At 39.8% G+C, this 25,361-nt stretch overlaps 1 protein-coding gene across 3 annotated transcripts; it reads left to right on the forward strand.

The window, feature by feature from the left end:
- Positions 1 to 25,233, forward strand: LOC107188835 (zinc transporter ZIP3-like). 3 transcript variants are annotated; one of them, XM_015577205.1, is made up of 8 exons: positions 1 to 177; positions 9,347 to 9,616; positions 10,077 to 10,244; positions 10,885 to 11,040; positions 11,400 to 11,561; positions 11,840 to 12,047; positions 12,285 to 12,411; positions 24,477 to 25,233. In XM_015577205.1, exons 2-8 carry the CDS (start codon positions 9,384 to 9,386, stop codon positions 24,761 to 24,763), a joined length of 1,341 nt encoding a protein of 446 aa, XP_015432691.1. In that variant the 5' UTR covers positions 1 to 177; positions 9,347 to 9,383; the 3' UTR covers positions 24,764 to 25,233. The 3 variants fall into 3 exon arrangements, with proteins under 3 accessions (XP_015432691.1, XP_015432689.1, XP_015432690.1); XM_015577203.1 differs by lacking the exons at positions 1 to 177; positions 9,347 to 9,616; positions 10,077 to 10,244; ... (2 more) ...; positions 11,840 to 12,047; positions 12,285 to 12,411 and adding exons at positions 15,071 to 15,181; positions 17,367 to 18,091; positions 18,703 to 19,744; XM_015577204.1 differs by lacking the exons at positions 1 to 177; positions 9,347 to 9,616; positions 10,077 to 10,244; ... (2 more) ...; positions 11,840 to 12,047; positions 12,285 to 12,411 and adding exons at positions 17,286 to 18,091; positions 18,703 to 19,744.
- The last annotated feature ends 128 nt before the right edge of the window (positions 25,234 to 25,361 follow it).

A 25,361-nucleotide genomic window follows, 5' to 3' on the forward strand; every position in this document is an offset into this window, starting at 1 on the left:
TCTATCTCTCCTGCATCGAGCCTGCCGCCTTCGGCCGGCTGCTGCTCTTCATTCACGGCCCCCGACTGTCTTCAGTTCGCCGTGTGACTCGCCGCGATCGGGTACCCACTCACCGCCTCCGATCGCCTTCGGACTTCAACGACGTTCTCGCGCGACTTTCGTGGATGATTCGGACACGTGAGAAGACTTTTTTTTTTCGTTTTTTTTTCCTTCTATTTTTCCTTCATCTTTGCTTGGGTCTATGGTTCATCAGTCTCCGTTGAACTTGCTCCTGCCGGGCCTGTTCGATTGAGATAGCTCACGCGTTTGGTGTCGTATCTGGCTGGGGCTCCATATAGCAAATCTATAACCACCTAATTTTTTGTGAAAATGTCATTTTTTGTAACTAAATAAGAAGTGATTAACCTCTCAGTATCAACTACAGTTCTATAAGGATCGTGTTAAAAAGACATTTTTATAACGTTTCTGTTTCAATGATTTGATCGTTGATCTTGTGATTTTTTCGTAGCAGTAAAAAGTTGAAGCTTTTATGTATGTTCTGGTAAATTTTTAACTAAATTTATGATTAATCCAAATTTGCACGAGCCACCTTATATGCGGAATTACACACTTGTGTATGAACCCTAGGCGAGTAGGTCGCCTTAGAGGCGAAACATCGTTTCGTGGGACGCATTCATCGAAGCTGTTATAAACAAGATGTGGTTTTTTTGTTTGTACCTATGCCAGTGATTATTATAAAATGGTGTTACATCACGTATTTTTTCGTTTTGAACAATATACGTGAGATGTACGTACAGTGGCTGATAAAATTATTATTAACACTTCGAGGTAGGAATCATTAGAATTTCGATCTAGAACGGAATTGAAAATACACTTATAATGGTACCTTCTTTATTACGAAACATATTGTTATATTTATACTGACATATGACAACGATTATATATTTCTCAAAAAATATATATATTTTCAGCATACATTCAATATTTTTTATTGACACAACATAACTTAACAGTGTTAGAATAAATAATGATCAAGGAAACCAACATTCAACAAAAGAAACATACATGTCAACGGCGATAAGTCGTAATTTACAAATTCTCAACGGTAGCACAATTTAATAGCTTCTTATTGTGCAAATATCCGTCTTTCTGTACACCGATAACTGAACATACCAAAATATAGTTAAATTGTGTATCTATAATGTTAAGAGAAAAAAAAGGAGGAAAGGTATACTTCATTACTAAAGTCCTAAAGACACTGAAAACATAAAATATGTAATTTCTCCATCTGTTCGTAATAATTTGATCACCCACTGTACCGCATTAGCGAGCAAACTCGACTTCCGCTACGCAAAAAAAGCGGCGTAGAGGAAGAGTCTACTACTACTTGGTCTAGGGAGTTAATACAATTTATGCCAAATTAACATTCGGTTTAACATTTATTGCAATACAGTGGGGGTATGCTACAACGATCTAATTGGTTCGTTAAAATCTCGTTCGTTATAACTAGACTGCGGATTTTATGCATTTATAGCCTATAGGGCTCTGTGAAATACGATAAAAAACAAAACCTTCAACAGATCCAACGAGTTTTCTATTTTGTTCTGAACCCAATAAGATACTTAAGAGGGAAAATAAATTTTCTAAAAAAAAAAAAAAATAAATGTTAAACCGAATGCTAACCCATTGGGCTCCAACTACCAATGTGGCTGGCACAGCAAGTAAAGGCGATCTACTCCAACTACCACCTATACTGTCAACACATATTTTTTTATGTTTCTTAGAGCTTCAGTGAAATCGATTGTACAATGTGCAAGTGCAAACTTTTAATAAAAAAATGATTTTTCGAAAAACTGCTGCATTTTTTCCAAAGTGTTGTGATTCACGAAATATCACCTAAAAATTCCTGGAGTAGACTATTTACAGGCGCCAAAAATGCACGGAGCACAAAGGGTTAATTTGACATATGTTTCAACATAAGTTGAGACTCCGTTTTCGAGAAAATCGACATTGAAAATCGAAGATAAAAGTCGAATAGGACTTGGCTAGCACGTCTGATCATTGCATTCCGTTTTCACTTATTACCACGAGGAATACATGCGTTTGAGATTAATTTTCAAAATTGATTTTTTCATTGAACCTCATACAAGAAAGTTTTCGAGTTATTTCTTTTTATATAGAATCGACCCCTTTTCGGTTGTACCACCACTTACCGATCACCCTGTACATATATACAAAAAACAAGTGAATTAAGTTATTAAAATAAGCAAATGATTAAATATTGATTTTTTTTGTTCAATTCCTTGTTTCATATTCAACTAATTTTCGCGCCATTTAATGTTCATTCACTGGTGAAATCTATATTCCTTCTTTTCAAATCAATTAATTTACATTTGTCCGATTTTGCACATTTGATTTCAACGATTTGCAAACAAGCAAAGTAGTGTATGCTTTTTGTATACAGATTTCAAAGAATTTCTGTTAATTCCTGTATAAGAATGAACAGATTTTCCGTAATTTACTATGATCTAGTCGATCCATTCGAGATGGTAATCAGCGAAGTCTTCGTGACTGTCTCAAGTTTTCTCCCCTTTCCAAGGCTTATCGTTATCGTACATCGTAATTTGATTTCGATGATAGATACTTCTGTGATTTCGAAACTTGGAACAAAATTTCTGGTGGTAAACTATTTAACGACGTGGCAAATATTGTTAATATTTAAGTTTTATCAGAAAAATTTTTTTTAGAAAAAAATTTATATGTAATCTCGGGTAAAACTTATTCCTTGAATGTAATCCCTATTATCTCTTACTTTTCCGTAAAATTATCGAATATTCGTGAACCGAATGATTAATAACATTTGTATTCGCGTTGGACAATGATTATAGACTGACAGCGATTCGTTTGGCATGCTTTTCATCAAGCTGTCATGTGAGAAACAAAAGAAATTCCCGGAACCACTTACTTTTTTATCGGCTCGAATCTCTACTCCATACAGCATCGGCCATCGATTACACACGAAGACTAAAAATATATCGATTAATCGGTTATCTTGATTGCCACCAAGTGTCGTGCAACTAAGCGACATGTTGATCGGACATCAAATTTTTCCTCTACGTCGAAACCGCGAGATAACGGGATTATTTAGAAATTAAATTTTTGCTTTTTTTATCTCTTCAGAAGCCAATACAGTGGACTTTCTACTCCCTTAATCCTTCTATTATTTTTACTAACGCACATTCACGAGAAATAAATGACCTATTACGTACGACTAAATTGACTCGATACCGTGACTTTTAATGTCACGTGAAAACGTACCTTAAGGGATTACGCCCAGTCAGGATGTCGAAAAAGAAAGTGATTTTTGGGAATTTTTTTCTCAACAAAATTTCCAAAAAAAATTGCCGTGTTTGAAATAGTGTATTTTACAGAGTATCTCCTAATTTTTTTATTTAAAAATATTTATCAGTAATGTACCGTTACCGGACAAAATGGCGGCTCCGCGAAGTCGTCGAATAAATCAGAAACGGTTTTTGCGGTCGGAATAACAGTTCGTACATGTCTCCTAAATCCTTTGAACGACCAACGTCACGTGAAAAAGGGTCCAGGCTGTGAGAGGAACCCCCCACACAGACACATACACAGATACATGAACACACAAATTACAGGAAAAACGCCAGGCACTCGTTAACTGTTCGATGGGATTTTTTGGACGATTACGGGGAGGCCGAAACTGGTTTCGCGGACATGTTTGCGGTATGGCGGACAAGGGCTCCTGTCTCTTCGAGCGGTGATCACCGACGTCCTTCGACGGGGAATCCTCGAAACGAATGGGGGATTCTTGCCTCGGGTCGATCTGTCAGGTGTGCGACTTGGCAAGAAAGGAGGATTCCCTGTCGACGTTGTTTGAAAAAAATAAAAAGAAACGTCCTGCCGCGAAAGGAACTTCCGTGGGGAGATCTCTGAGAAAGATCGATCAGTGTTTCAGGGATATCTTTGACCATTGTTCTTCGACATTTTAGCAAAACTATCTGCGAAATTGTAGGGTTATGGTACCTAATGTCAAAGTTGGGCATTATTTAGATGAGAAATTATTTAAATAACGATTCGAATATGTCGGGATAATAAACAACATTTGTTATTGATAGAAGATAGAAAGTAAAAAATTATTAACCGCAATTCTACGTTCCAAAACGACACGAAGTTTTCGGACGACCTAATATGCAGATCAAGAGAGTATTTTATAAAGGATCTCGCTGAGTAAGCTTCACGATGCTCGATGCTCGGGGATATCTTTGTCACTTTGACGCTTATTTTGGAATTTGTTTCTTTTTCAGTTATTTTTAAGGTCTACTTAACAGTTCTGTTGATTTTTAGTAAAACTAACTTACACGAGCTTGGGACAGTTTCGGAAAGATTGAGAAACACGGAAATTCCAAAGAATCGATCGTTACGATAAAGGATGCTTTAATTAACGGAATGTATTTTTGGTGAAATTCGTAAGATTTCGAGGTGCTTTTTAAGAGACTATTGAAGAAAAGATAACTATTTTACGGTCGTTCGGATTGATATTACCATAAATTAAATGACGAACATTATGACCGAGAACGCAGATCCTTGAAATCTATTTTGGGAAAATTATCGACGCTACTGCTAAACATAAACTACGGAATAATAAATTCTTCGAATATGTTGATAAGAAAAATAGTTTGTTTCGTGCAAACGTTCGGAACCGGCTACTATAACTATATTCATTTTATGGAAACAAACACACTCGAGTCTGAGCTGGGAATTACAGGATCGCTCGCCTGAGTCACGATAAATGTATGCAGAGTCAATATCTAATGGATATGTGGGAACAGGTGGAAATACAGAATGAAATGTACTATTGGTAAATATCGATAAAGAATGAAAAATAGGCAACGACATCGTGGTCGCAAAAATTGTCTGTGTAACGGTTAATCGATGGAAAATATTTTTTTTTGTTATCATTATTTAACACACCTTCAGTAATAAACGTAAATTACGGGTTATATATGATTTTAATCGGAAGAACGAGTAACAAACTCGAAATTCTATCGTGGATATAACAACACGAAACAATTATGAGATATGTAACAATAATTTTTAGACTATGAAAATGCACCCTTAAAAATTTTAATTGTAATTATAATGCAATTATAATTCTTACTATGAAAATTAAAAGAAACAAAAACGTAATACAGATTCTTGGGCCGCTCCAGTCGTAATCCTTCAGCTTATGAGCTGCACCGAATCATTCGGTCAATAATGATCACCTTATTCCACTTACATTACCCTCTTTAGCTCAAACTAATACTCAAACAAACCAGAGATGGGCAAACTCATTATCTAGATAAGAAGTTTCGAATAACGAATAAAAGGTAAAAAAAAGTATTTCGTCATTTTTAATTGTTTAAACGTGAAAATTTCAATGTTCATAATAAAATAGTACTTCTTTATGAATGAATCGACATTTGTCGAACAATTATTTAATCTCATTGACTGTTTAAAGCTCAGAATGACACCCTTAAATACTGCTGCTTTTCACTGTGTATTATTCGAATAAAATTTTGCCCAACTCTGAAACAAACTAACGTAGCCTAAACTAATGAATTTTTCGGCATAAATAGCTTAATACCTTTTTATAGGGAATAACAAGCATCATCGACTAATGGTTTAAAAAAATAGATGATTCCGTTAGAAAAAATAAACCTGACCTTCATGTGTCTTCTACGCCTCCACTTACGGAAAAACTAATCATGTCAAATTATGCCTCCCGCGAAACCATTCAACTTGTATCTGAAACATTTTTTAATATTATCAAAAGCAATCCAGATATTCCCGGTGATATAGTTACGTGGACCACCCTTTACAATATCTATGTATACATGTACTAAACTAGTCAAGAACTGGGTCCGTAACGGTGGGGAAATGGTGGACTTTTAGTTCGATTAATTCTTCGATAAAGTTCAATATAATCTAACCTAATCCGTTTACTAAAATATGTTGGTACTTGAAAACAAATTCTTCAAACGAAGAAATACTATGCTTCATCAAATTCGAACATGATCACTGACGATGAGCAATGTTAAAACGGATAACGACCAATGCCAGTGACTTCGTTCAAGTACATGTACATACGGTTGCAGTTTACCTTGGGGATAGACGTAAAAGTCATTTCTCCCTTCTTTTGTTCCTTCCTTCGCCAGGAGGAACATAACAGGCATACTTTCACTGCACATTCAGCCCCACGGTGCTACGTAGTACCATTCCCCGTTCACGACGATCCTTCGTTCTATTCCCAGTTTTAACGACCGTTCGCGAGCCGATTGGTTACGGTCTCGAAGATAAAACGAAAACACGGTGAAACGCGAGCCGGTTTCTCGTACGCATCGCGTCGTCCCGAGAAATTGCAATTTCACGAGGAAAACATAACCTCCGTGTTGTCTGTTGTTGTACCCTCGCGAACAAACTCGGTTTCCGCTAGGGGAAAAAGTGGCGTAAAAATAAGGGCCTCTTATCACTTGGTAAATTTAAATTAAGTACTGAAATAAATGCTAAAATTAATGTTAATTTGGCATTAATTTCAGAAACTTTCGAAACCAAGTGGTAGGACGCCCTAGTCAGTGTACCTTTTTGGGGACTTCCGAGTAACACGCGTGAACGAATCTAACACGAAAAAGGTACAACTAACACTGTGTGGTGATGGATTTCTCTGGTCCCCAAGAATCGAAAACAATAGAAAGAATCGATTGTTTAACAATCGAATCGGAATCGACATTCCCTATACGTTACCGCTTCTGAGAATTTTTACTCTCCTACAATCGGAGCAATATATCAAGAGTCCACTGTACCAATACATAACCTAAAATCTCCTACTCTTTTATGGACCATATATTTCACATTTCGTAAGAAAATCCTTTCGAGAAATTTCTAAGTGATAGAGAGATAGACACTTAGTTGATTTAAAACTTCGATTCGTAGTGATAACTATCAGAAAGAAGAAACAACACTACGTAATCACGATAACGATTATTATCGACCGATTTAAATACGATATGTACTCCGCGAACTGAAAATTTCCGTTGAAAAATAAAAACAGAAAAACAATTCGTTATATGTACACTGTATACGTATGTATGTACGTTACCCGTTGTATGGAAACGCGAGTACCCGAATGATATGAGAACAATACGATCAAGTTCTATCATTCAGCTGACTAATGATTTCTGTACATGTATGATGTATACATATACACATTGTATGATGAATACATGCATTTCATTAGTAAAATAGATTGATAAAATATAGTTTACACAGTTTAACAGATGATAGATGAATATTAAATGAGTATTATATACATATAGAATCTACATAAAATGAAATAATAATGAATCGTATATATAACATTTAAAAATACATGAAAGCATTATCATCTCCATTCATCAATCAAATTCACCTAAATTCAATTGCGACCACCTGCGGTATCAACACTCTCCCTTACAGGTTAACACCGATAACTGAAACTGCCTAACGCAGTATTCCTCTCCATCATCGTGGCAAATCTTATCGCTTACCGGCGTTTGAAATAACAATCAGAGACGACATTGTCGATGCTACTTACAGTCTACATATTATATATAATTCACATCACTGGAAAAAGGTAGACTATTGGTAGTACGTTAATTCTGACAGTCATATCTGACACTTGAAGTCCGTCTCAGTTCGATAATAACGGGCGGAACGAACAGGTGTCGCGACGCAATACCGCAGCCACGTTCAGGCATTAGTGAATTTCAAATTACGGTGAGTTGGGAACGAATTGGAGGGATTTTACCATGGGGGTTCGAGATTTTTAGAAATTCTTAACTTTCGACTCGTATTTCTGACAATCATCGACACAGACAAATTAGATTTCCTATTCATTGAGAATAATCTTACCCAAATAATATTAAGAATCGATTGATTGAACAAAAACATTTATAGTATAAACTCTTTATCCAGATAATGAATTTGCCTGTCTTTAATTTTAACGAAGACATATATTTTATTAACGAACACTTAAAAAAAAAAGTGATATAACTGGGGGACAACCACCTTCAGATTCATTAACTTTCATATCGATTCCTCGCTCCATTCGATATCGGTACTTTTTTTCGATACAGAGTATATATCGCAACCGAAAGTATCGATACTAAAAATTGATATCGAAAGTAAAGTATCGATTATTTACTTGTATTTACTTGGATCGATTAATCCCTATCTACGACTGTCCTTCGTCGAATAGAACTTCGGCCAACCTTCACGCGGTTTACGAAGCTGTTTTCGCGATTTTGTTTCGTAAAAACGGCCATAACGTCGCTCGTGTGTCGGCGCGATAATACAAACGACTATTTCAATAACGGTCGATAAAATAAATCCTTAAATAGACCGATAAAGCGCGTATCAGATGTCACCCAGATAAAAAAGAATTCTTCGTTTTCCAACACGAACACGTACTTACCAGGAATCGTAATCGTAATTAACAAACTCTCGTTAATCCAATCTATCGGTCAGTCACCATAGAATACCATGACAAAAGAAATAAAGGAAAAAGTAATTGTATGTACATACACACATTGTCATACATTACGAAGATTACGAAACGAATCCTCATTAAACGTGGTCTTATGCGTCACGACGTTACCGACGTGCAGAGCGATTGATCACGTTCTGCTGGTTACACTTACTCACTCGTTTCACTAGGTCGCCCACTAAATTTTAATAAACAACCGCTACAATCAATGAGTTTGCATGTAATCATATTTAGAACACTGCACATTCCACAAAAAGACATCTGAATTCTTAATGCTTTATATACATATAGCCTGTAGTAACTAAATCCTCAAGAAATCTATAATGATATCGTAATTTATGTGTAAAAAAATTGATCACTAAACTGCTGATTTTCTATAATTATATAGCATGTCAGAGTACGTGAAACATACAGAAGCAAACAGATTTCACTGAATCTAATGAAGTTTTATTCCTAACATAATTGTGGAACCAATGAATGACTTGTGTGTTCTAATGTCTCAATGAAATTGTCTTCTGAGACTTTGTCACCCTCTAGAAACGAAATTTTCCACAAAACAATCTTGCACATACCGATCGGATATTACTTACAGAATATGCATAAGAAAATTGTTCATTACTAACCATGCTGTCTTTGCAGGAGCCTTAATGGGATTTTACTTCGTGCCCTATATAAATATTAACAAATCTGGTATCGTTTAAACGTGTAAATATCTCGTGTAAACGCGTATAAAATTTGTTGCTTTTCAAGATACCTGAATCGACACTTCGACGATAAACAGGGAATCATGTCTCCGATGGAAGATAATTGGCTGACGAGAAGACTGATGACGACGGCGGATTCCTATCACGAAGAGGAGCACGAGCACGACCACGACCACGACAAGGACATGTCTAGCGTACTGATAGCAAAGGGTGTCACTATGATCATCTTGTGCGGAGTCAGCACGTGCATGGGCATTCTACCGATGCAAATGGCGAAGTGGTTGAAATGGAACGCTAACGACATAGCGAATCCTAGGTATATCACCGTTTCTGTCGACACTATCAGTTTTCTCCAGACATAACATAGGGGTTTTTTATTTTTTCTCTTCAAACTTCGTTCCCAGCCACCGGTGTGATCCCGCGAACATGCACACATACACACACACACACAGAGCGACTTACGTTCATCCGTCCTTCTCACCGACCCTAAACTTACGATTATCCTCAACATGTCGGACACCAAGCAGTAAATCACCTCGCGAACCGATAACCCAGTTAAATCTGGGTCGTTAAATGTAAACACCACCTAAAGCGTGAAGTTTTCACGGTGCGTTTATTAATCAGCGTGACGACCGTGCGCGCGACGCATCTGCTGCTCGCTGGCGCCAACGGTTACAAGACGAACCCCTGTGACGTAATCCCGTATTACGAATCCCAACACGAGTCGATAAACTAGAGTTCCCACTCACGATTGAATATTCGTGGTGTTACGGTAGGTCAACAAGGCTGGTGAGTCTTTTGCTCGGATTCGGGGGCGGCGTGCTTTTCAGCACGACCTTCCTTCATCTACTGCCGGAAGTAAAGGAAAGTGTGGAGCATCTTACCCATGACGGGAAACTACCTAAGCTCAACTTCTCATTGGCCGAAGTGCTCACTTGCGCCGGGTAAGTTCGATTCGAAAAACTTTGTCGCCATTGGTCCCCCCTATGTCTTTCAACCGTCAGGCAACTAAAGCCCTAAAACATCCTTTAACTCTTTAGGGTTAGGTGGGTTAAAAACTATCCCACCTTTTGCTTAGCTTTTTATGCGTGGTGGGATATATTTGAACCCACCTCGAAAAGTTGAAGTCACTCATAGTCATAGAGTTTAATATTTTATTTTTATATGAATATGAATACCATCCCCATCGTATCGAGAATACACCTCAGTTCCTTTTGCAAATGTCAGTTAAGAAACATTCCGAAGTGACTGAAATAAGTAATAAGTTGAAAGTAGCTAAGTGAAAGGTTCGTTGTACGTTACGTGTCCCGTTGCATGTCCAATCTACATTAAGTAGATGGATCTCTGTGAGATATACGAACACTAAGTGCGGATTATCCATCGATTTACTTGACCCACCAAACAAGTCTGCAAATTAGAGTACAGATGTCAATTTTCCCCCTTGTGTCCCCTGTATTTTATCTGTCTTTTAATTCTATCCTTCTTTTGTACTTAATACCTAGATTGCCCGACTTACTGTCTCAAGATTTTCATGAAAATACAACCGCTGGATCGGTTCAGTGACACACGCGCATAAACTTTCAGATTCTTCATTATGTACTTGGTCGAGGAGTCTGTGCACACGCATTTGAGGAACAAGCAGGCCCAACGGGCGAAAAGTTCCACAAAAGAGGTCAGCAGGAGCACGAACGAGTTGGTGGAAAATGGGCATAACCCGCCGAATGGCGTCAGCAGTCACTGGTAAGAGAATTACACAAGTGGCCGCGGATCGAACCCAGGCTTGGATTAAGATTTTCTGTGGCCCATGGCTATGAAAGTTTCGGGGGCCCCCTTCGTTGAAAAGCGGTGGGGGGAATTTTTTGTGTAATATCTCGCAAGAAAATCCATAAATCTTAAAAATTGAAATTTATTTTAAATAAAATTAAATAACATTTTTATCATGACGAAATGGAAGATTCAAAACGGGGGCCTCCAGAAACGCGGGGCCTGGCGCTACAGCCCCCTTGACCACCCCCTTGATCCGGTGCTGATCGGACCCGATTGTAAACTCGTATTCAAATTAGAACAAGATAAATAGCTGTGTGTTCGTTATATTGCAGCAGGGGTCATGGCCATTCGCACCAGTTACCGATCATTATGGACGAGAAAGATGACTTCGTCATCAGCTCGCTACGGGGCTTATTAATAGTTCTTGGTTTGTCCGTGCATGAATTATTCGAAGGACTCGCTATTGGGCTAGAGAGTTCGGCCACTTACGTTTGGTAAGTTTTTCGTTCGACAAACGTACTGCTAATTTACACAGAGCGGTAATCGAGACATGCGGGGACATACTTAAAAAACGGAGAGAAATAACAATTAAGTATTCTAGCGTGTCTTGCATACAGTCGTGAACGACCTTCGTTTTTTTTGTTATCAACAGAAAATTTATGTTTCTCTCTACAGTTTACTAACAGTGTTGATAATACTTTGGTTTGGGTTTCGTTAATATTGAAGATGTCAGTGAGGTATTTAATTCTGATATTTCTGATTTTGGTTCTAGGTACATGTTCGCCGCGGTCGCAGCCCACAAATTCGTTATAGCGTTCTGTATCGGTGTGGAGCTAATAACGTCCAACACCAAACGGTACCTTTCGATCATTTACGTTTGCACATTCGCGATCGTTTCACCTTTAGGGATCGGCATAGGCATGCTCCTGGTCGGTGGCGGAAGCGCTGCAGCTAGCGGCATACTTCCGGTCTTGCTACAGGTATACTTTTTGTCTTATTGCAACGTTTTGTTTATTCTTCATTTATTAACAAAAAAAAAAGAAAACTCCCTTCTTTTATTGTAAATCGACTTATTTAAATTTATGAAAAGCAAAAGGCGTCAATAGAAGGTATTCAATCACTAGCCCCATTATAGTAACAGTTTTCAAAAATTCAAATATTTCACGAAAAACCCCCTAATCACCAACCCCCCAAAATAACACAATTTTCTGGCACAGGGTCTGGCTTCCGGTACGCTACTGTACGTCGTATTTTTCGAGATTCTCCAAGAGCACAGAACGGGTCTGTACCAGTACATGTCCATTCTCCTAGGATTCGTCCTGATGTTTGGACTGCAGATATTAAGTGAGTACACGTTTCCAACTAATCGACGAATTTTTAGACAGTCGTTAAATCCTCCGATCGGTGAGGAAAGACATGAATTAAAGCACAAAGAGTAGGACAATAACAAGTTGGGCTTATCCGAATTGGCGGTATTGAAATGATTAAAAGATGAACGGTGTTCACGGAATAATAAAAATATTTATCGCCGGTCGATAAAGCGACATAAATAAATTATTTCAATTTTCGAAAGAAACCATTTCGATTAACGCAAGCAAGAGAAAGCAATCGCGCGATTAAAAGGTTCCATCGCCACGGCGAAGAATGTATGCTGGGTAAAAGACCAGAAAAAACCGTTACGATAAACTGAAATAAATCACGCGTTGGTGACATTCTCGGTAACGCGACGAAAAAAAAAAAAAAGAAAACACGATAATTCCGATGAGTGGAAACACGAGGAAAATTATTGGTGTTTTCTCTTTTGTAATCGCCCAGCTCTTCTCGTCAATAGTCTGTTTATCGGTAGACGATACACGCAATTTGAAGCGAATCGAGGAAAAAACTGACGTCGCGGCTAACGGTCGTGATACGACTCAGTTGAACGGAAATTGGAAAATATCCGAAGAAAATGTCAAACAAAATAATTTTTCACTAATTCATTACTATATCTCTACGGTTCAATCGTTTCTATACGAAAGGTGATAATTAACAATTCCAACAAAAAAAAGGAAGTTATTCAGGAGGACCATTCTCCGACTAATCGTCAATTTCTTAATATTCGATTAATCGTCAACAAACTGGAAAGTGTTGCTATAAATTATTTGCAATCCGTCAATCGTTTCGCAGCATTCATTGCTAATTAACAGTATCCATTATGGAAGTGTTCAGCGCGATATTGCAGCACCAAAGCGTTCCGTATGACTGATAAATCAGCTGAAATTAATTAACGCAGACATGTAATTTCCATTCGATGGAATGTGACACTGGTGAAATAAATCGATATGTAATTTCTGGAGGTATTCGAATAATTCTTGCGCGAATCGTTACAACGCCTAATAATAATGCAGGATTACGTTCGACTGGCCATTGCCGGTCGGGGGACAACGCTGCTACCCGCTTGAAACCGCGGCAAGAATTATTCGAGTTGCATGGCACTTATATGTATACTTTATTAGTGGTAACTCGTGTAACGAAACCGCTACGTTTTCTGCACGAATGAATTCGACTTTGCGTGACCGTTACCGAAGTGCCTTTCACCGTGAAATCAGCCTCATCGATGTATATATTATACATATACATACATGAATAGCGTAGCTAATTCATGGCCGACTCGGGGCACGAGTTGCAAATCCGATCGTATTCGAACCGATTCAGTTTCAAGATTAAAATATTTCAGGTTAAGAAAAATAATAGTTGCGATATTCGTAATCGAAGACGTATACTCTTAACGGTTGTCTTGTGTCGCGTCTACCTGGGCAGATACACCATCACAGCGGCAAGAATCATTTTTTATACTCACGAGGGGAACCTACGAAGTGTATCCCAAGTTATTTTAATCACATTCTTTTTAAGCGTAGGGGAGGTCACCTACAACAATTTCTGAAAATAGTAAGAAGTACCCCTCATTTTCAAGAAATTGATTGCTAGAAAAAATATCGAGATATACTTGACTGGGTCCCCTTGTCAGACTTAATTATCCCCGAGGAGGATCGACAAACAAGAACTTCAAACACGTAAGGATCACTCCGTTGTCATTTGTTAGATAACACCGTGTAAACAATGAACTTAAAAAAAAACAATATACGAAACATTTGAAGATTATCGCATTTCTAGGTAAATTATATTCATAAAACGATATCCCATCGAAAAAATCATGTTGTACGTTACAAAAGTTCCCTCACGCGTATTCTTCTATCACAGTCTCCGATTCGTTTCGAGTTTACGATCACCGACCGTCATACGATCGATTCCCTGAAATTCATATCGATCGATCGATTACCGATGAAAATCAATCAACACACCTCACCGAGGAGTCGAAGTCCGTTGTGATGCTTGTGGGGCGTTCTCTTCTTTCCATGTCCCCCTCCTGATTGTATACACACGCAGAATTTCTCACTCGTATACGGTACGTTCCCCACTAGTACACATAATGCGTACCAAAACAAGAAGCCAACCATTGTCAGTTTATTCGTTTACCGGCGAGATCGGATGATTCTTGCCGCTTTACGTACAGGAATCAAACGTCTGGAACGGTGAAAATTATAGAGGCACCCACTGCACACACGCACAGACACACACTGTTCGATCTCCCCTTGAGTGGATTGTTGCCTGTTTATATGAGGAAGCTTACGAGTCGAACGGCAAGAGAATCATTGTAAACAAGCATTCACGGTTGGTTTACGTGGAGCGCATGCAACGAGAGTCGCACGCACACGGCCAGCGGGGCGGGGGAGGAGAGCCAGAGATTGGTAGGGAGGGGAGTATGGAAGGGGAAGGGAGCAGGAAACGATTCGGCTTGAACTATGTAAGACGCGATGGGATGGGGGACCGAGTCGAGTCCCCCAACCCAGCAGCTCCGGAGTGTCCGATTCGCCGTCGTACCGCATGGAACTACCGCGTTCCTACGATCGAATATATAATTTGCATGTGTATGCGTGTGTGTGTGTGTGTGTGTAGTGTTATATTTCTCTCGCGATCCTTCTTTCTGTGTTGTTCTCTCCCCTGTGAAAGAGAAAACCGGATTCGAGTGTGGAAAGTGCGCTCGCGTGGAAGATCGGTCCCGTTCCGAGATGACGTGTGTATAGTTATCTCCCCTCGTGGAACCTGTTCACGGCGTTCAATTCGGAATTTTCATTGGGAACTTTCTTTTATGAAAGAAAACAATCGAGATAAGTCGCGAAGAATGTGTTACGACGCGAGAAATTCTGTCCCTGGTTAGAGATGACACGCGGTGTTCCAATGAGGACATTCGGAGTTGGTTTATAGTATTCAATTTTGATTCCCTCTTTCAACGGAAGATTGAAGATCTTGCGCGATGGTTTCAATAGTGTGTTATAATTGTTATCATTGGTGCATCAAGTTGAGATACCTTCTGTTCTGTTTTTTTAAGTTTTAGTTATTGGTACATCTGAAACTGAATTTGTATAAACTTCCACAGTCTAGTAATTAGTATTCTTGTCTGGGGTGTTGTTTGCAGTTTTAGTTATAATAATAATTATTGGTACGTCAGATTGAGATGCCTTCGGTAATTAGTATAGTTGTCTGGGAAGTTATTCGCAATTTTATCCTTTTAATTATGTTTCGTGCTTCCGCCAAGGGGACACTGGATGAACGCACGATCTGGTGATTGATAATATTGGATTAAGGTAACAACGGTACCTGACCTTTAGGACGATGCATTTTACCAGCGAGTGTATACTCGTTTGGGATCATTTGCAAGATGTTTCGTAATCTTTTTGATTAATCGCCTTTTGAGAACTGAGCTGATTAGGAAATATCCTAGACAATGGAATTACTGTGGTGGCGAACTGTATATCGGTATGCAAATTTGGATGCGGTTTTGTAACAAAAAAAAAGGTATATTGTTCGTGTTTGAACTGTTCGCAGTAAGCAATTTTTCTGGTTTTCCTAGTAATAAGAATTGATAACAATACAATGCGATTAGTATGGGCAGAGGAGTATTATCAGTGTACAAGACAAGATACATTTTAAAACAAGTTCGGAGTTGTTTACAACTATTCGTAGTCTTGCTTATGGTATTCCTTTAGACGCTTTTAATAGAACAACCAATGTATGTTACGAAGAGTACCACTGCTCGAGCCGACATATCTTATAGTAACTATAGTCATTGTTCGATTGGTTCTCAATTTTCCTAAACAATATCACACATCTGGATGTTGTTATAGGATAAATTTACCAATGAATGGACACTTAAGAGGTTTTGGTGTTGATTTCATGCAACGGTGATTGATCCTGTCAACATTTTATCAACGTTAATTCTTGATTGAATTATTATCCACGTTTAATCTATCTTCAGTTTGGGTCACGTGGAATCTACACCAGAATTCGATTTACATTAAGTTCGATTTAAGCCCACTTTAGATCTCAGCTCGATGTTAGATCCACAGTAAAGGTCCGTGATATTCACGTAAAGTCTATGTTCCGTTAGATCTGGGTTAGGTATCGTCGTCTGAGCAATTACCAATTCACCTTATCCACCATTATTGCATCATATCTTCGGCCGAGAAAAGCCAACAATCAGAAATCCCGTATGTCTTCCCGAGTGAAAAAAAAAAACAACTATTACAACCCAATTCTATTTTATCATTCTTGTCCCCCCATATGTATTTCATTTTCACAAAAAGACCTCGAAAATTTGAAATCTCTCGCCACTCGTTGTTCAGGCAATCTTATTAGAAATTTATTGTTTTTTATTCTTTCCTTTTTATTGTAGTGTGTATCGATGCATTTCCACGTGAGTGGGGTCCACGTGCCCTGAATCCAGGCGAGCGGAGCAACCACGCGTGTGTTGCAATTGCATCCACACTTTTCCTTTTTTGAAAGTGTAAACAGGACTCACACATACTGTGCATACGTTGCGAAACAATTCTATGGTTAATGCATTTCCTCGTGATAACTCGTATTCCCTGTAGGGACCTCAATTCTCGTTCTTGAACAGATATCAGACATAGTGGAAAAGGTCGTACGTAGTCAGACACGCTTTATTTCGTTGTTTCAAGTCATAAATCGTTGAAAATGTATGCGTTTAATTCCTAGAGGCTGTTGGTCATCGATCCCAGTTTCCCCCCAGAAAATACCACGCAAAAAATATCGAAATTCGCCTAAAAAAATCCGCAATACCAATGGACTTAGCTCGAAGAATATTCCGAATTGAAGATTCCGTCTATTCGCAACACCGAATCCAGGTGAATCACTATAAACGCGCAGAAGCTATTCCCAACGTTAATTTCCTCTTCTAGATTCTCACGGGACAAACGATACGTAATACGTAGAACTCGTCTTACCTGTCTATCCTACGCGTGAACGATTCGAGGAAGGAGCATTATCCAGCACACCGCGGACAATGATCGAAAAGGTGCCTCCCTCCTTCCCCCGAAATCGTTGATCAGTGAGTGACAAGTGAAAAAGTGACCGGGGGGAAGATCCCTTGATCGACCAGGCGTGAAACAGTTACTGAAAAAAAAAAAAAAAAAAAAAGTACACCGATGCGAGCACTTAGGCTAGAGGTGGTGGGGCTAGAAGGTCGATATGACAATTGAGGGAAACACGAGTAAAGAAGATGGAATGCTAAAGTGGTAACGTAAGAATCAAAGACAATTCGAATTGGTACTTTATCTTCCCTCACGGAACTTACTAAAGTCGAAGAGTCGCAAGAAGGCGATCTGAATACGTCAGAAAATTTCAATCTAGCAAAAGGAAGATTTCTAGAGAATTATTGCCTAGAGAAATGGAGGAACCAACAACGTCTACGATACTGTTGGTAGCTAAGATCGGAGCGATGATCGGTCTTGGGTTTGGTTCGCTGATCCTAGGAACGTTACCGTTGATCGTGGGTCGTTACAGGTTGAGTCACAGTCCGAAACGACAACGAGGGATTTCCAGTAATTCCAGCACCTGCACATCCACGCCTGTCTCGAACGCGTTCACCGGAAGTGCCGCCGCGACGGCATCCACGGACTCGCAAGTACGTTGTCCGTGTACAGGATGCTTGTACCGACTAGCTACTCTTTTTTTTTTTCTTCTCGTAAAATCCATGTCTGTTTTCCGTGAACGGAACCTCGATTGGTAGGGAGTGAACACGATGAACACGATTCTTCCGTGGATAGTTCTATGGGTATCAAATGAAAATATAGAATAACCTTCAAGAAAATCGACTTTGAACATTAATGTTACCCAAGAGAATCGATCGAATCATAATGGAACATCCCTAATAAGGGCAGAGAGCGTTTAGCTCCCAAGAGTCAATCTTGCCCAACGCTGATTACTCCAATTCCACGGATCAGCACAAGATATCCAACCTTAATTACAGAAAAAAGAAAAAATAAGACTATATCTGAACTATCCAACGTGCCAGTCTGTTAATCCAACCTACCATTCGAGGCTCTAACACACGTTTTATTAACACCTGCACACGTCCAAGGACAGTCGGTGGCCAGTTAATATTGACTCGGATAATGGGATTATCCGCCAACTGTCCAAACGACTCCTCCATCAAAAGAACACTCGACTTTGCTCCCATCGAGCGCAGACCTACCTAAGTGGAACATGTTAAACATATAAAAAAAATCCCTCTAGGGTCTTTACACATCCCTGCTCCTCTGTTTCGGCGGCGGGGTCCTGCTGTTCACGACGTTCCTTCACCTAGCCCCGGAAGTCCGTGTCAGCGTGGAACGCCACCAGTTGAGCAAACAGCTACCTGATCTAGGCACGTTGAGCCTCTCCGAGTTATTATTCTGCGGTGGTTTCTTTCTGGTCTACTTCGTCGAGGAGGCTGTTCACGCTGCGTTAACCGATAGGCCAGATTCATCCGAAGCATTGCTCTACCGTACGGTCTCTGTACGAAGATGCAACAGCAATCAACCAGGTGTATCGTCGGTGACATCGACAGGCTCGACCACCACGGTGTCCACCACGACCAGATCCACGTGGAAGGAAGAAAACGACGATCTCGAGGACAACGAGTCCAGCAAACGATCCATCCATCACCTGGACGACACTCCAGATGAACCGAAACATGAGAAAATTCTGCCCCCTATATTCGTTCGGTCATCGCCAGCCGGTCTATCCTCACCAGACCGTAATCCCGTGAACAACACGTCGATCGTGGACTTGAACAATTATCCGAGGATCAAGCGACACGAGCACAAACACCCGATAATCACGAAAAACACGTCGATCCAAGGTCTATTGACCGTTCTAGCGTTGTCCTTTCACGCGATCTTCGAGGGCCTAGCGGTCGGTCTCGAGCCGTCGATAGCTTCCGTTGTCTATCTGGCTGCGGCAATTGCCACCCATAAATTGGTTATATCGTTTTGCGTCGGTATGGAACTTTATGTCGCTGGTGCCTCGACAAAGACCACGTTGGGATACCTGACGATATTCTCGATGGTGACCCCTATCGGGATCGCTGTAGGGCTCGCGCTCGGGCATTTCAAGAACGACAGCGAGAATCTGGGCCCGACACCGACGATACTACAGGGAATGGCGGCTGGGACCTTGCTGTATGTCGTTTTCTTCGAGGTGCTGGCACGCGAGAGGGCAAACGAGAAAAGTGGCTTGTTACAGCTGATGGCGATTATCGTCGGGTTCATGCTGATGTTAGGACTACAAATCGCCAGTGAGTGTTGTGTCCCGGATGATGAACGGTCCTTGTACAGACTCCTCTCGATTATTGTCCCGAACTCGGGTCCGCGCCGGGACAATAATCGAATAGGAAGAAATGCTTTAGACCCTCGTAAATTCGTTTTTTTTTCTGCGACCAAAGCCCGAGCCTCGACAACAAAAGTAGAGGGGATAACGCCTGGACAATAATCGTGTAGAACAAGCCAGACTATAATCGAAAGGAGTCTGTATATTATTATCAATAAATTTCTCGAGAAATGTAAAGTATCGAGAAATCAGAAATACTAGTTTTATTAATCTTTCTTTAAACAACTAAGTTTCCATTTTTATATAGTCATACAAAGAACGATTTTCTTGTTATAGAGGGTACTGATGTAGGCTCCTTAAAAAAAATGGTCGTTTATAGTGTGCAGCATAGCACTCTTTATAACAAGAAAACAATCTTTTGGATGACTAGATAAAAACGGGAATTTAGGGTGCGGCCAATAACACCTAGAAGTGGGCACGGAGTGATTCCTTATAAAAAAAATAAGAACAAAATATAGAATAAAATTGTTTCATTTAAAGCTTAGTTTTCGAGAAAATCGACTTTGAAAATCTGCTAGATACGGGGGCAATTTAGTAGAACTGGGCTAGCGCGTCTGTTCATTGCATTCCGTTTCTACTTACTACTATGGTGCAAACACGCGTTTCAGATTAATTTTCGAAGTCGCTATTCTCGAAAACTAAGCCTTAAATGAAAAAATTGTATTCCATATTTCGTTTTTATTTCTTTCATAAGGAATCACCTTGTACCCGTTGTACATGTTACAGTAAATCCTCCATGAGTATTCGAAGACTCCTCGTTATTGACAAGGAAAGGATGTAACGCTGACTTTTTGATGATGTTTACCACAGTGATAGCGCTTGGAATTCGGAAGCCAATGATATTTGTTTCAGCGGCAGATGGCTATTAGTTTATGAAATATTTGACTAATTTATATTAAACATTAAAAATCTGAACACTCATCGAGGATTTACTTTATTCGGTCGCACCCTGTATGTAAAGGGGTCATCGGAATGATGGGATCCGTATCGAGCTCATGGATAGAGAATACTAGATTTATCAGGATGAGCAGCCTCAATTGCACAAGTATGGCCTTTCGTGGCCGTGACTTTTTGGGACGTTGTTACTGGGTTACTTCGTCGAATCGATAGACGTTTCCACGAGTACGAGTAACACGTGGGAGGTGATCGCATCAAGGACGTACCTGCTGATAGGTTTGCACCGTGACGGTTCGGATGACGAGAAAGAAGGATATGAAAACGGCTGCCAAAACGTTCGTCAATCGTGACTGATATCTCGTCACGTAATTACGAAGTTTGGTGTAACGTTAACTGACTGACAGTTCGAAAGAATTTCAACGGGCCAATCAAACTGTTTTATCCGCGTGAAAACTTCGACACAAAATTATTCCTATGATCTTCTTTGGACTTTACAGTCTTCCTATCACGACTTTTCGGATACATTCCTCGGTGACACAAAGTGAATCACCCTCTATACCAACAGGGACAAACGCGTCGTATTTGTGGATATTCCAACTTGTCATAGAAAGAGGGAGAAAGAAATTGGTTATGTTTCGTCGTTATCTCTAAAACAGACACGATTCTGACTTCGATCCACCCCCCCCCCCTACCCCAGAAACATTGTGATACTTCAATGTTGACAACCAGAGATTTTCTCCTCTACGTGTATCGAGATTAAAACGAGCAATGGTTCACGAAAACTACAGCGGAGCTACGCGATAACGGAAGTCGGGAATGGAGAGAACTCTGTTTGGTCACTGACCGTTCTTCACGCAATACGCTGACGTTCGTACGGAATAATGCAGCCAGTTTGCGTGCTAGTTCACTTTGAAGACACTTTAACCCCGTCTACGCATCTGATTACGAGAATTCGCAGATTGCCTGTATTCCCTCTTTGTTCCTCCCCCATAGACGCACACAGATTCATTTACCTCTTTTTCTCTCCTTTTCCGTGTTGCACGACGGTCGCTCGTGCGTGCACACGCCACATACGACAAGCTCAATTGCAATTAGGTTAATGACTCCTCCGATAACTCGTACAGGTACACTACCGTTCAGAAGTGCTTGGACATTTGATGGAATGCGATTGGGAACCCTGAGTGTTATCTTTGTTTGAATTTAAACCGTCCCTAAATATTATAAAGTTTATTTCATAATTCAAAACCTGTATACCGTGTACACATGTACCTTTCGGCTTCCCTAAACCATTTGACAGGCGAAAATGGCGCGCGGTTCGAAATTCAAGTTCTTGCTGAGACACCCTTTACATATTTATGAACGACAGTATACTTCTGTCGCCGGTTGAATATCGTGTCACAGTGATTCGTGCCGACAGTAGCACGCCGGCTTAGGAAGCGGGCGGTAAGAATCATTGGCGCGCTGCTTCGCGGCAATGGTCGTCCCGTACAGAAATCGTCGTGGCGCGAACAGCAACAATGAAACTCGGATGTACCTATTAACCTATTAATTCCGCGAAAAGTACGTGATATTATTGTCGAACAAGTCGGTCTCGGCCGGTTATCGTGTACCGTTAAAGAAATGTCACTTGAAACGTTCGCACTTCCGCAGGGACAATCGTGAATCCAAAGAATTTAGGAAGCATTTATAGATTTAGACTGTAATCAAAACTGCCACTGATAATCCAAAGTTTAGATGCAAATAAAAAAGTAACGATATAACACGAAATTTAACAAATTTTCTCAATTCAGATACCTATTACATTTATAATATTAAATTTTTTTACATTCGATACAATTTTTTACGGTTATTTGAAGGAAACACGATAACGAATTAAGAAACGAAAATAAAAATTCAGGGCACCAAGGAAACATAGTATCCTTGAAATGTCGTGGACAAAACTACACCAAGTGTTCTGTCTATTAACCGTTTTAAATTCTAAACAAAAGATTAAGTTTGTTCATTTAACACGTATTATATTCGTGACAGGCTTTCTAAGTGACATGCCCAAGCACCATTACGATCGACCCTCGAGAGCAGTTCACGTGAAATCGTCGCGTTGTTTCGCGCCGTAACTTCGAGATACGTTATTCCTGTCCGCGATCTTGCATTTCACACCAGCGTGTAAGGGAGACATACCTGAGCTGTCGTTTGCGATCGTCACGCAACACACAAGGGTCTTTATCACGCTCGATTAAGTGCATAGTTATTGGCCGCTCGGAATGCATTTCTTGTCCACTTTAATAATAGCAGATGTGTTACTTAAGAGGTCTAGGCTTAGGAGACCTAGAAAGAAGGCCTCGCAATGACAGACCGCGTTTACGGAAGTGTCACCTGTTATGCAAGTTGATTTCACGGGGTATTATTGCCAGCGACAAAATAGTAGACGTGTGACGAAACGACGCCGACGTGATACACTACCCGATTCAGGAAGAAACAAAGCACACACACACCAACTTACTGACTCGTATACGATTCGTTAGGTTTGTTTACATCGGCAGACGTTAACCTCTATTAACATAACCTGTCGCATGCGAATAATATCGCTTCCTTCCGTTACTACCGCCATCTTTAGATAATTCCACATATCGTAATGGAAAGTTTATAACCTATTTAGATTATTGCAGTTAGCCACTAATCCAATTGCTCGCGTGATTTATTTTCGCTTTGATCACTTTTCTTTTATAATTTACACCTTTTCCTTTTAATTTTCTGCCAACTGAAGCATTTTACGTTTTTTATTTTATCGTAATGGAAATTTGCGTCATTATATTTTGATGGTTAATTGCCATACATATTCGTAAGATTAGTTTACCTTGTGAAATGTCATAAACTTGGAACGCCCGTTTTTACGGAGATGCACAGTCTATATTTCTGTCTCTATGTGAGATGTCAACGGGAAAAAAGACCAGGTTATGGGCTTTCTCCATCCGTGACAACGACCCCACGGCGTCAATGGTCAATTTGACCGACTTTCGAACGCTTTCTCGACTACGGACAGTCTTATTTCTTTTATATTTACCATTAGTGGAGGAAAAGAAGTTTTCTCCATAATGCAACTGTTACAAATTCGTGATGTCTTGTTGTTTATCGGATTCTATCATTAGAATCTTCGATTCAGTAAGAACACGATAAAAATCGTACCATTTCAACATACGATAACGTTACCGTTCCAATAAAATCAGTTCTAAATCAAGTACGTATAATCAAGTATATCGCCGGTTACATTTTATCATTGTTTAATTAACTGTACAGACCGAGGTATTCTTGCTTGCGATAATAATGTTTATTTTATCCTCGATTCAACTGTAGATCTGCATAATTTTAGAATCTCAAGATTCGTTTTTATCTTCTTATATTTAAAATGCAGGATTAATCACGAGGAACAGAACGTTTTAATAGGATCGAAAGAAATTATCATCGTAAAGCAGTATTCAAAAATTGTAATTTGCATAAATATCCGTTATTTAATTACAACTCTACTCTGCAACCGTAAGGACCAATGCTGCAAAATTCGTCACACAGACGTCAGGGTTCTCAAAATATCAGTATAACTGAAGTAACAATTTTCAATTTCGGATTAATTATTTATATTCATGACATATAAAGATATAAGCTTCTTTTCTTTGTATTTAGTTCCTCGCTACTTACGACCGTGTCTTTATTATGTTGAGTAGGTACAAAATTTTGTTTTTCATTTGCAGCTTCGCATTCGCATTCCCATTCCCATTCCCATTCCCACGACGACGACCATGCGCACGTGCCCGGCCACGAGGATGATCATCATCATGAGGACGCGCACGAGCACGATATGGATTCGCAAAAGCGTGTGCATTCGACGAGCACCGAGCAAATACTCACCAGCACGATCGGCAAAATGACGGACAGCGTGGCCGAGGCAGCTAGCAAGTTTTTGTCCACCACGTTGAGGGTCCCAACAGATGTTCCCACAAGAAACGAAACAACGATAACGCACACGGAACGTAGGTAAAACTCGCGTATTCGCGTGATTCCCTCTCGCCGAGGCGCGAATAAGCAGTCCCTCCATGAGCGATAGATGTCACTCGATCGGTACTTACTTTCGGGGATACACAATGGCGCTACTCAGGCACACACGTGTACACACACACAGTTTTGTCGGGATACCATTTAACTTAATGTCAAGGTGAAAGAAAGATCTTGACTGTAATCGAAGGACAGTGTTATGAAACAACTTCCGCTTCGAGGTGAGGGAGAGATATATGGGAAGAGTATATCCGAAAGTTTTGGGTCTGGAATTTTTGGCGAGGTTATGTTAGGACCTCGAAACTTGGTCACACGATCGCATACACACAAGTGTCCGCATGATATGTTACGCATTAATTTGCGATGAAAGATTGTATGAGAAAAGTACATAGTGGACAGATAGAAGACCTGGAACCATATAGAACTGTTAGTGTAGACAGACAGGAGTTTATAAGATACGCGTATTTAACAATAAAGATCGCATTTGGGTAAAGTTACTTTAACTGTTCTGATCTTTCAAAGACTGATAGCGCAGTGACAACGGTTTCAGTTTCGTATATAAATGGTCAGGAACATTTTTCTGT

The sequence above is a fragment of the Dufourea novaeangliae genome, unplaced genomic scaffold (assembly GCF_001272555.1).
Source record: "Dufourea novaeangliae isolate 0120121106 unplaced genomic scaffold, ASM127255v1 scaffold141, whole genome shotgun sequence".
Classification (NCBI taxonomy): domain Eukaryota; kingdom Metazoa; phylum Arthropoda; class Insecta; order Hymenoptera; family Halictidae; genus Dufourea; species Dufourea novaeangliae.

Bases quoted from the DNA above. Each gene is read 5' to 3' on its own strand.
- LOC107188835 (XM_015577203.1), top strand. From the start codon at position 17,855: ATGGAGGAACCAACAACGTCTACGATACTGTTGGTAGCTAAGATCGGA. The intron at 18,092-18,702 runs GTACGTTGTCCG...AAATCCCTCTAG, and splicing joins CGGCATCCACGGACTCGCAA to GGTCTTTACACATCCCTGCT. The intron at 19,745-24,476 runs GTGAGTGTTGTG...TTTCATTTGCAG, and splicing joins GTTAGGACTACAAATCGCCA to CTTCGCATTCGCATTCCCAT.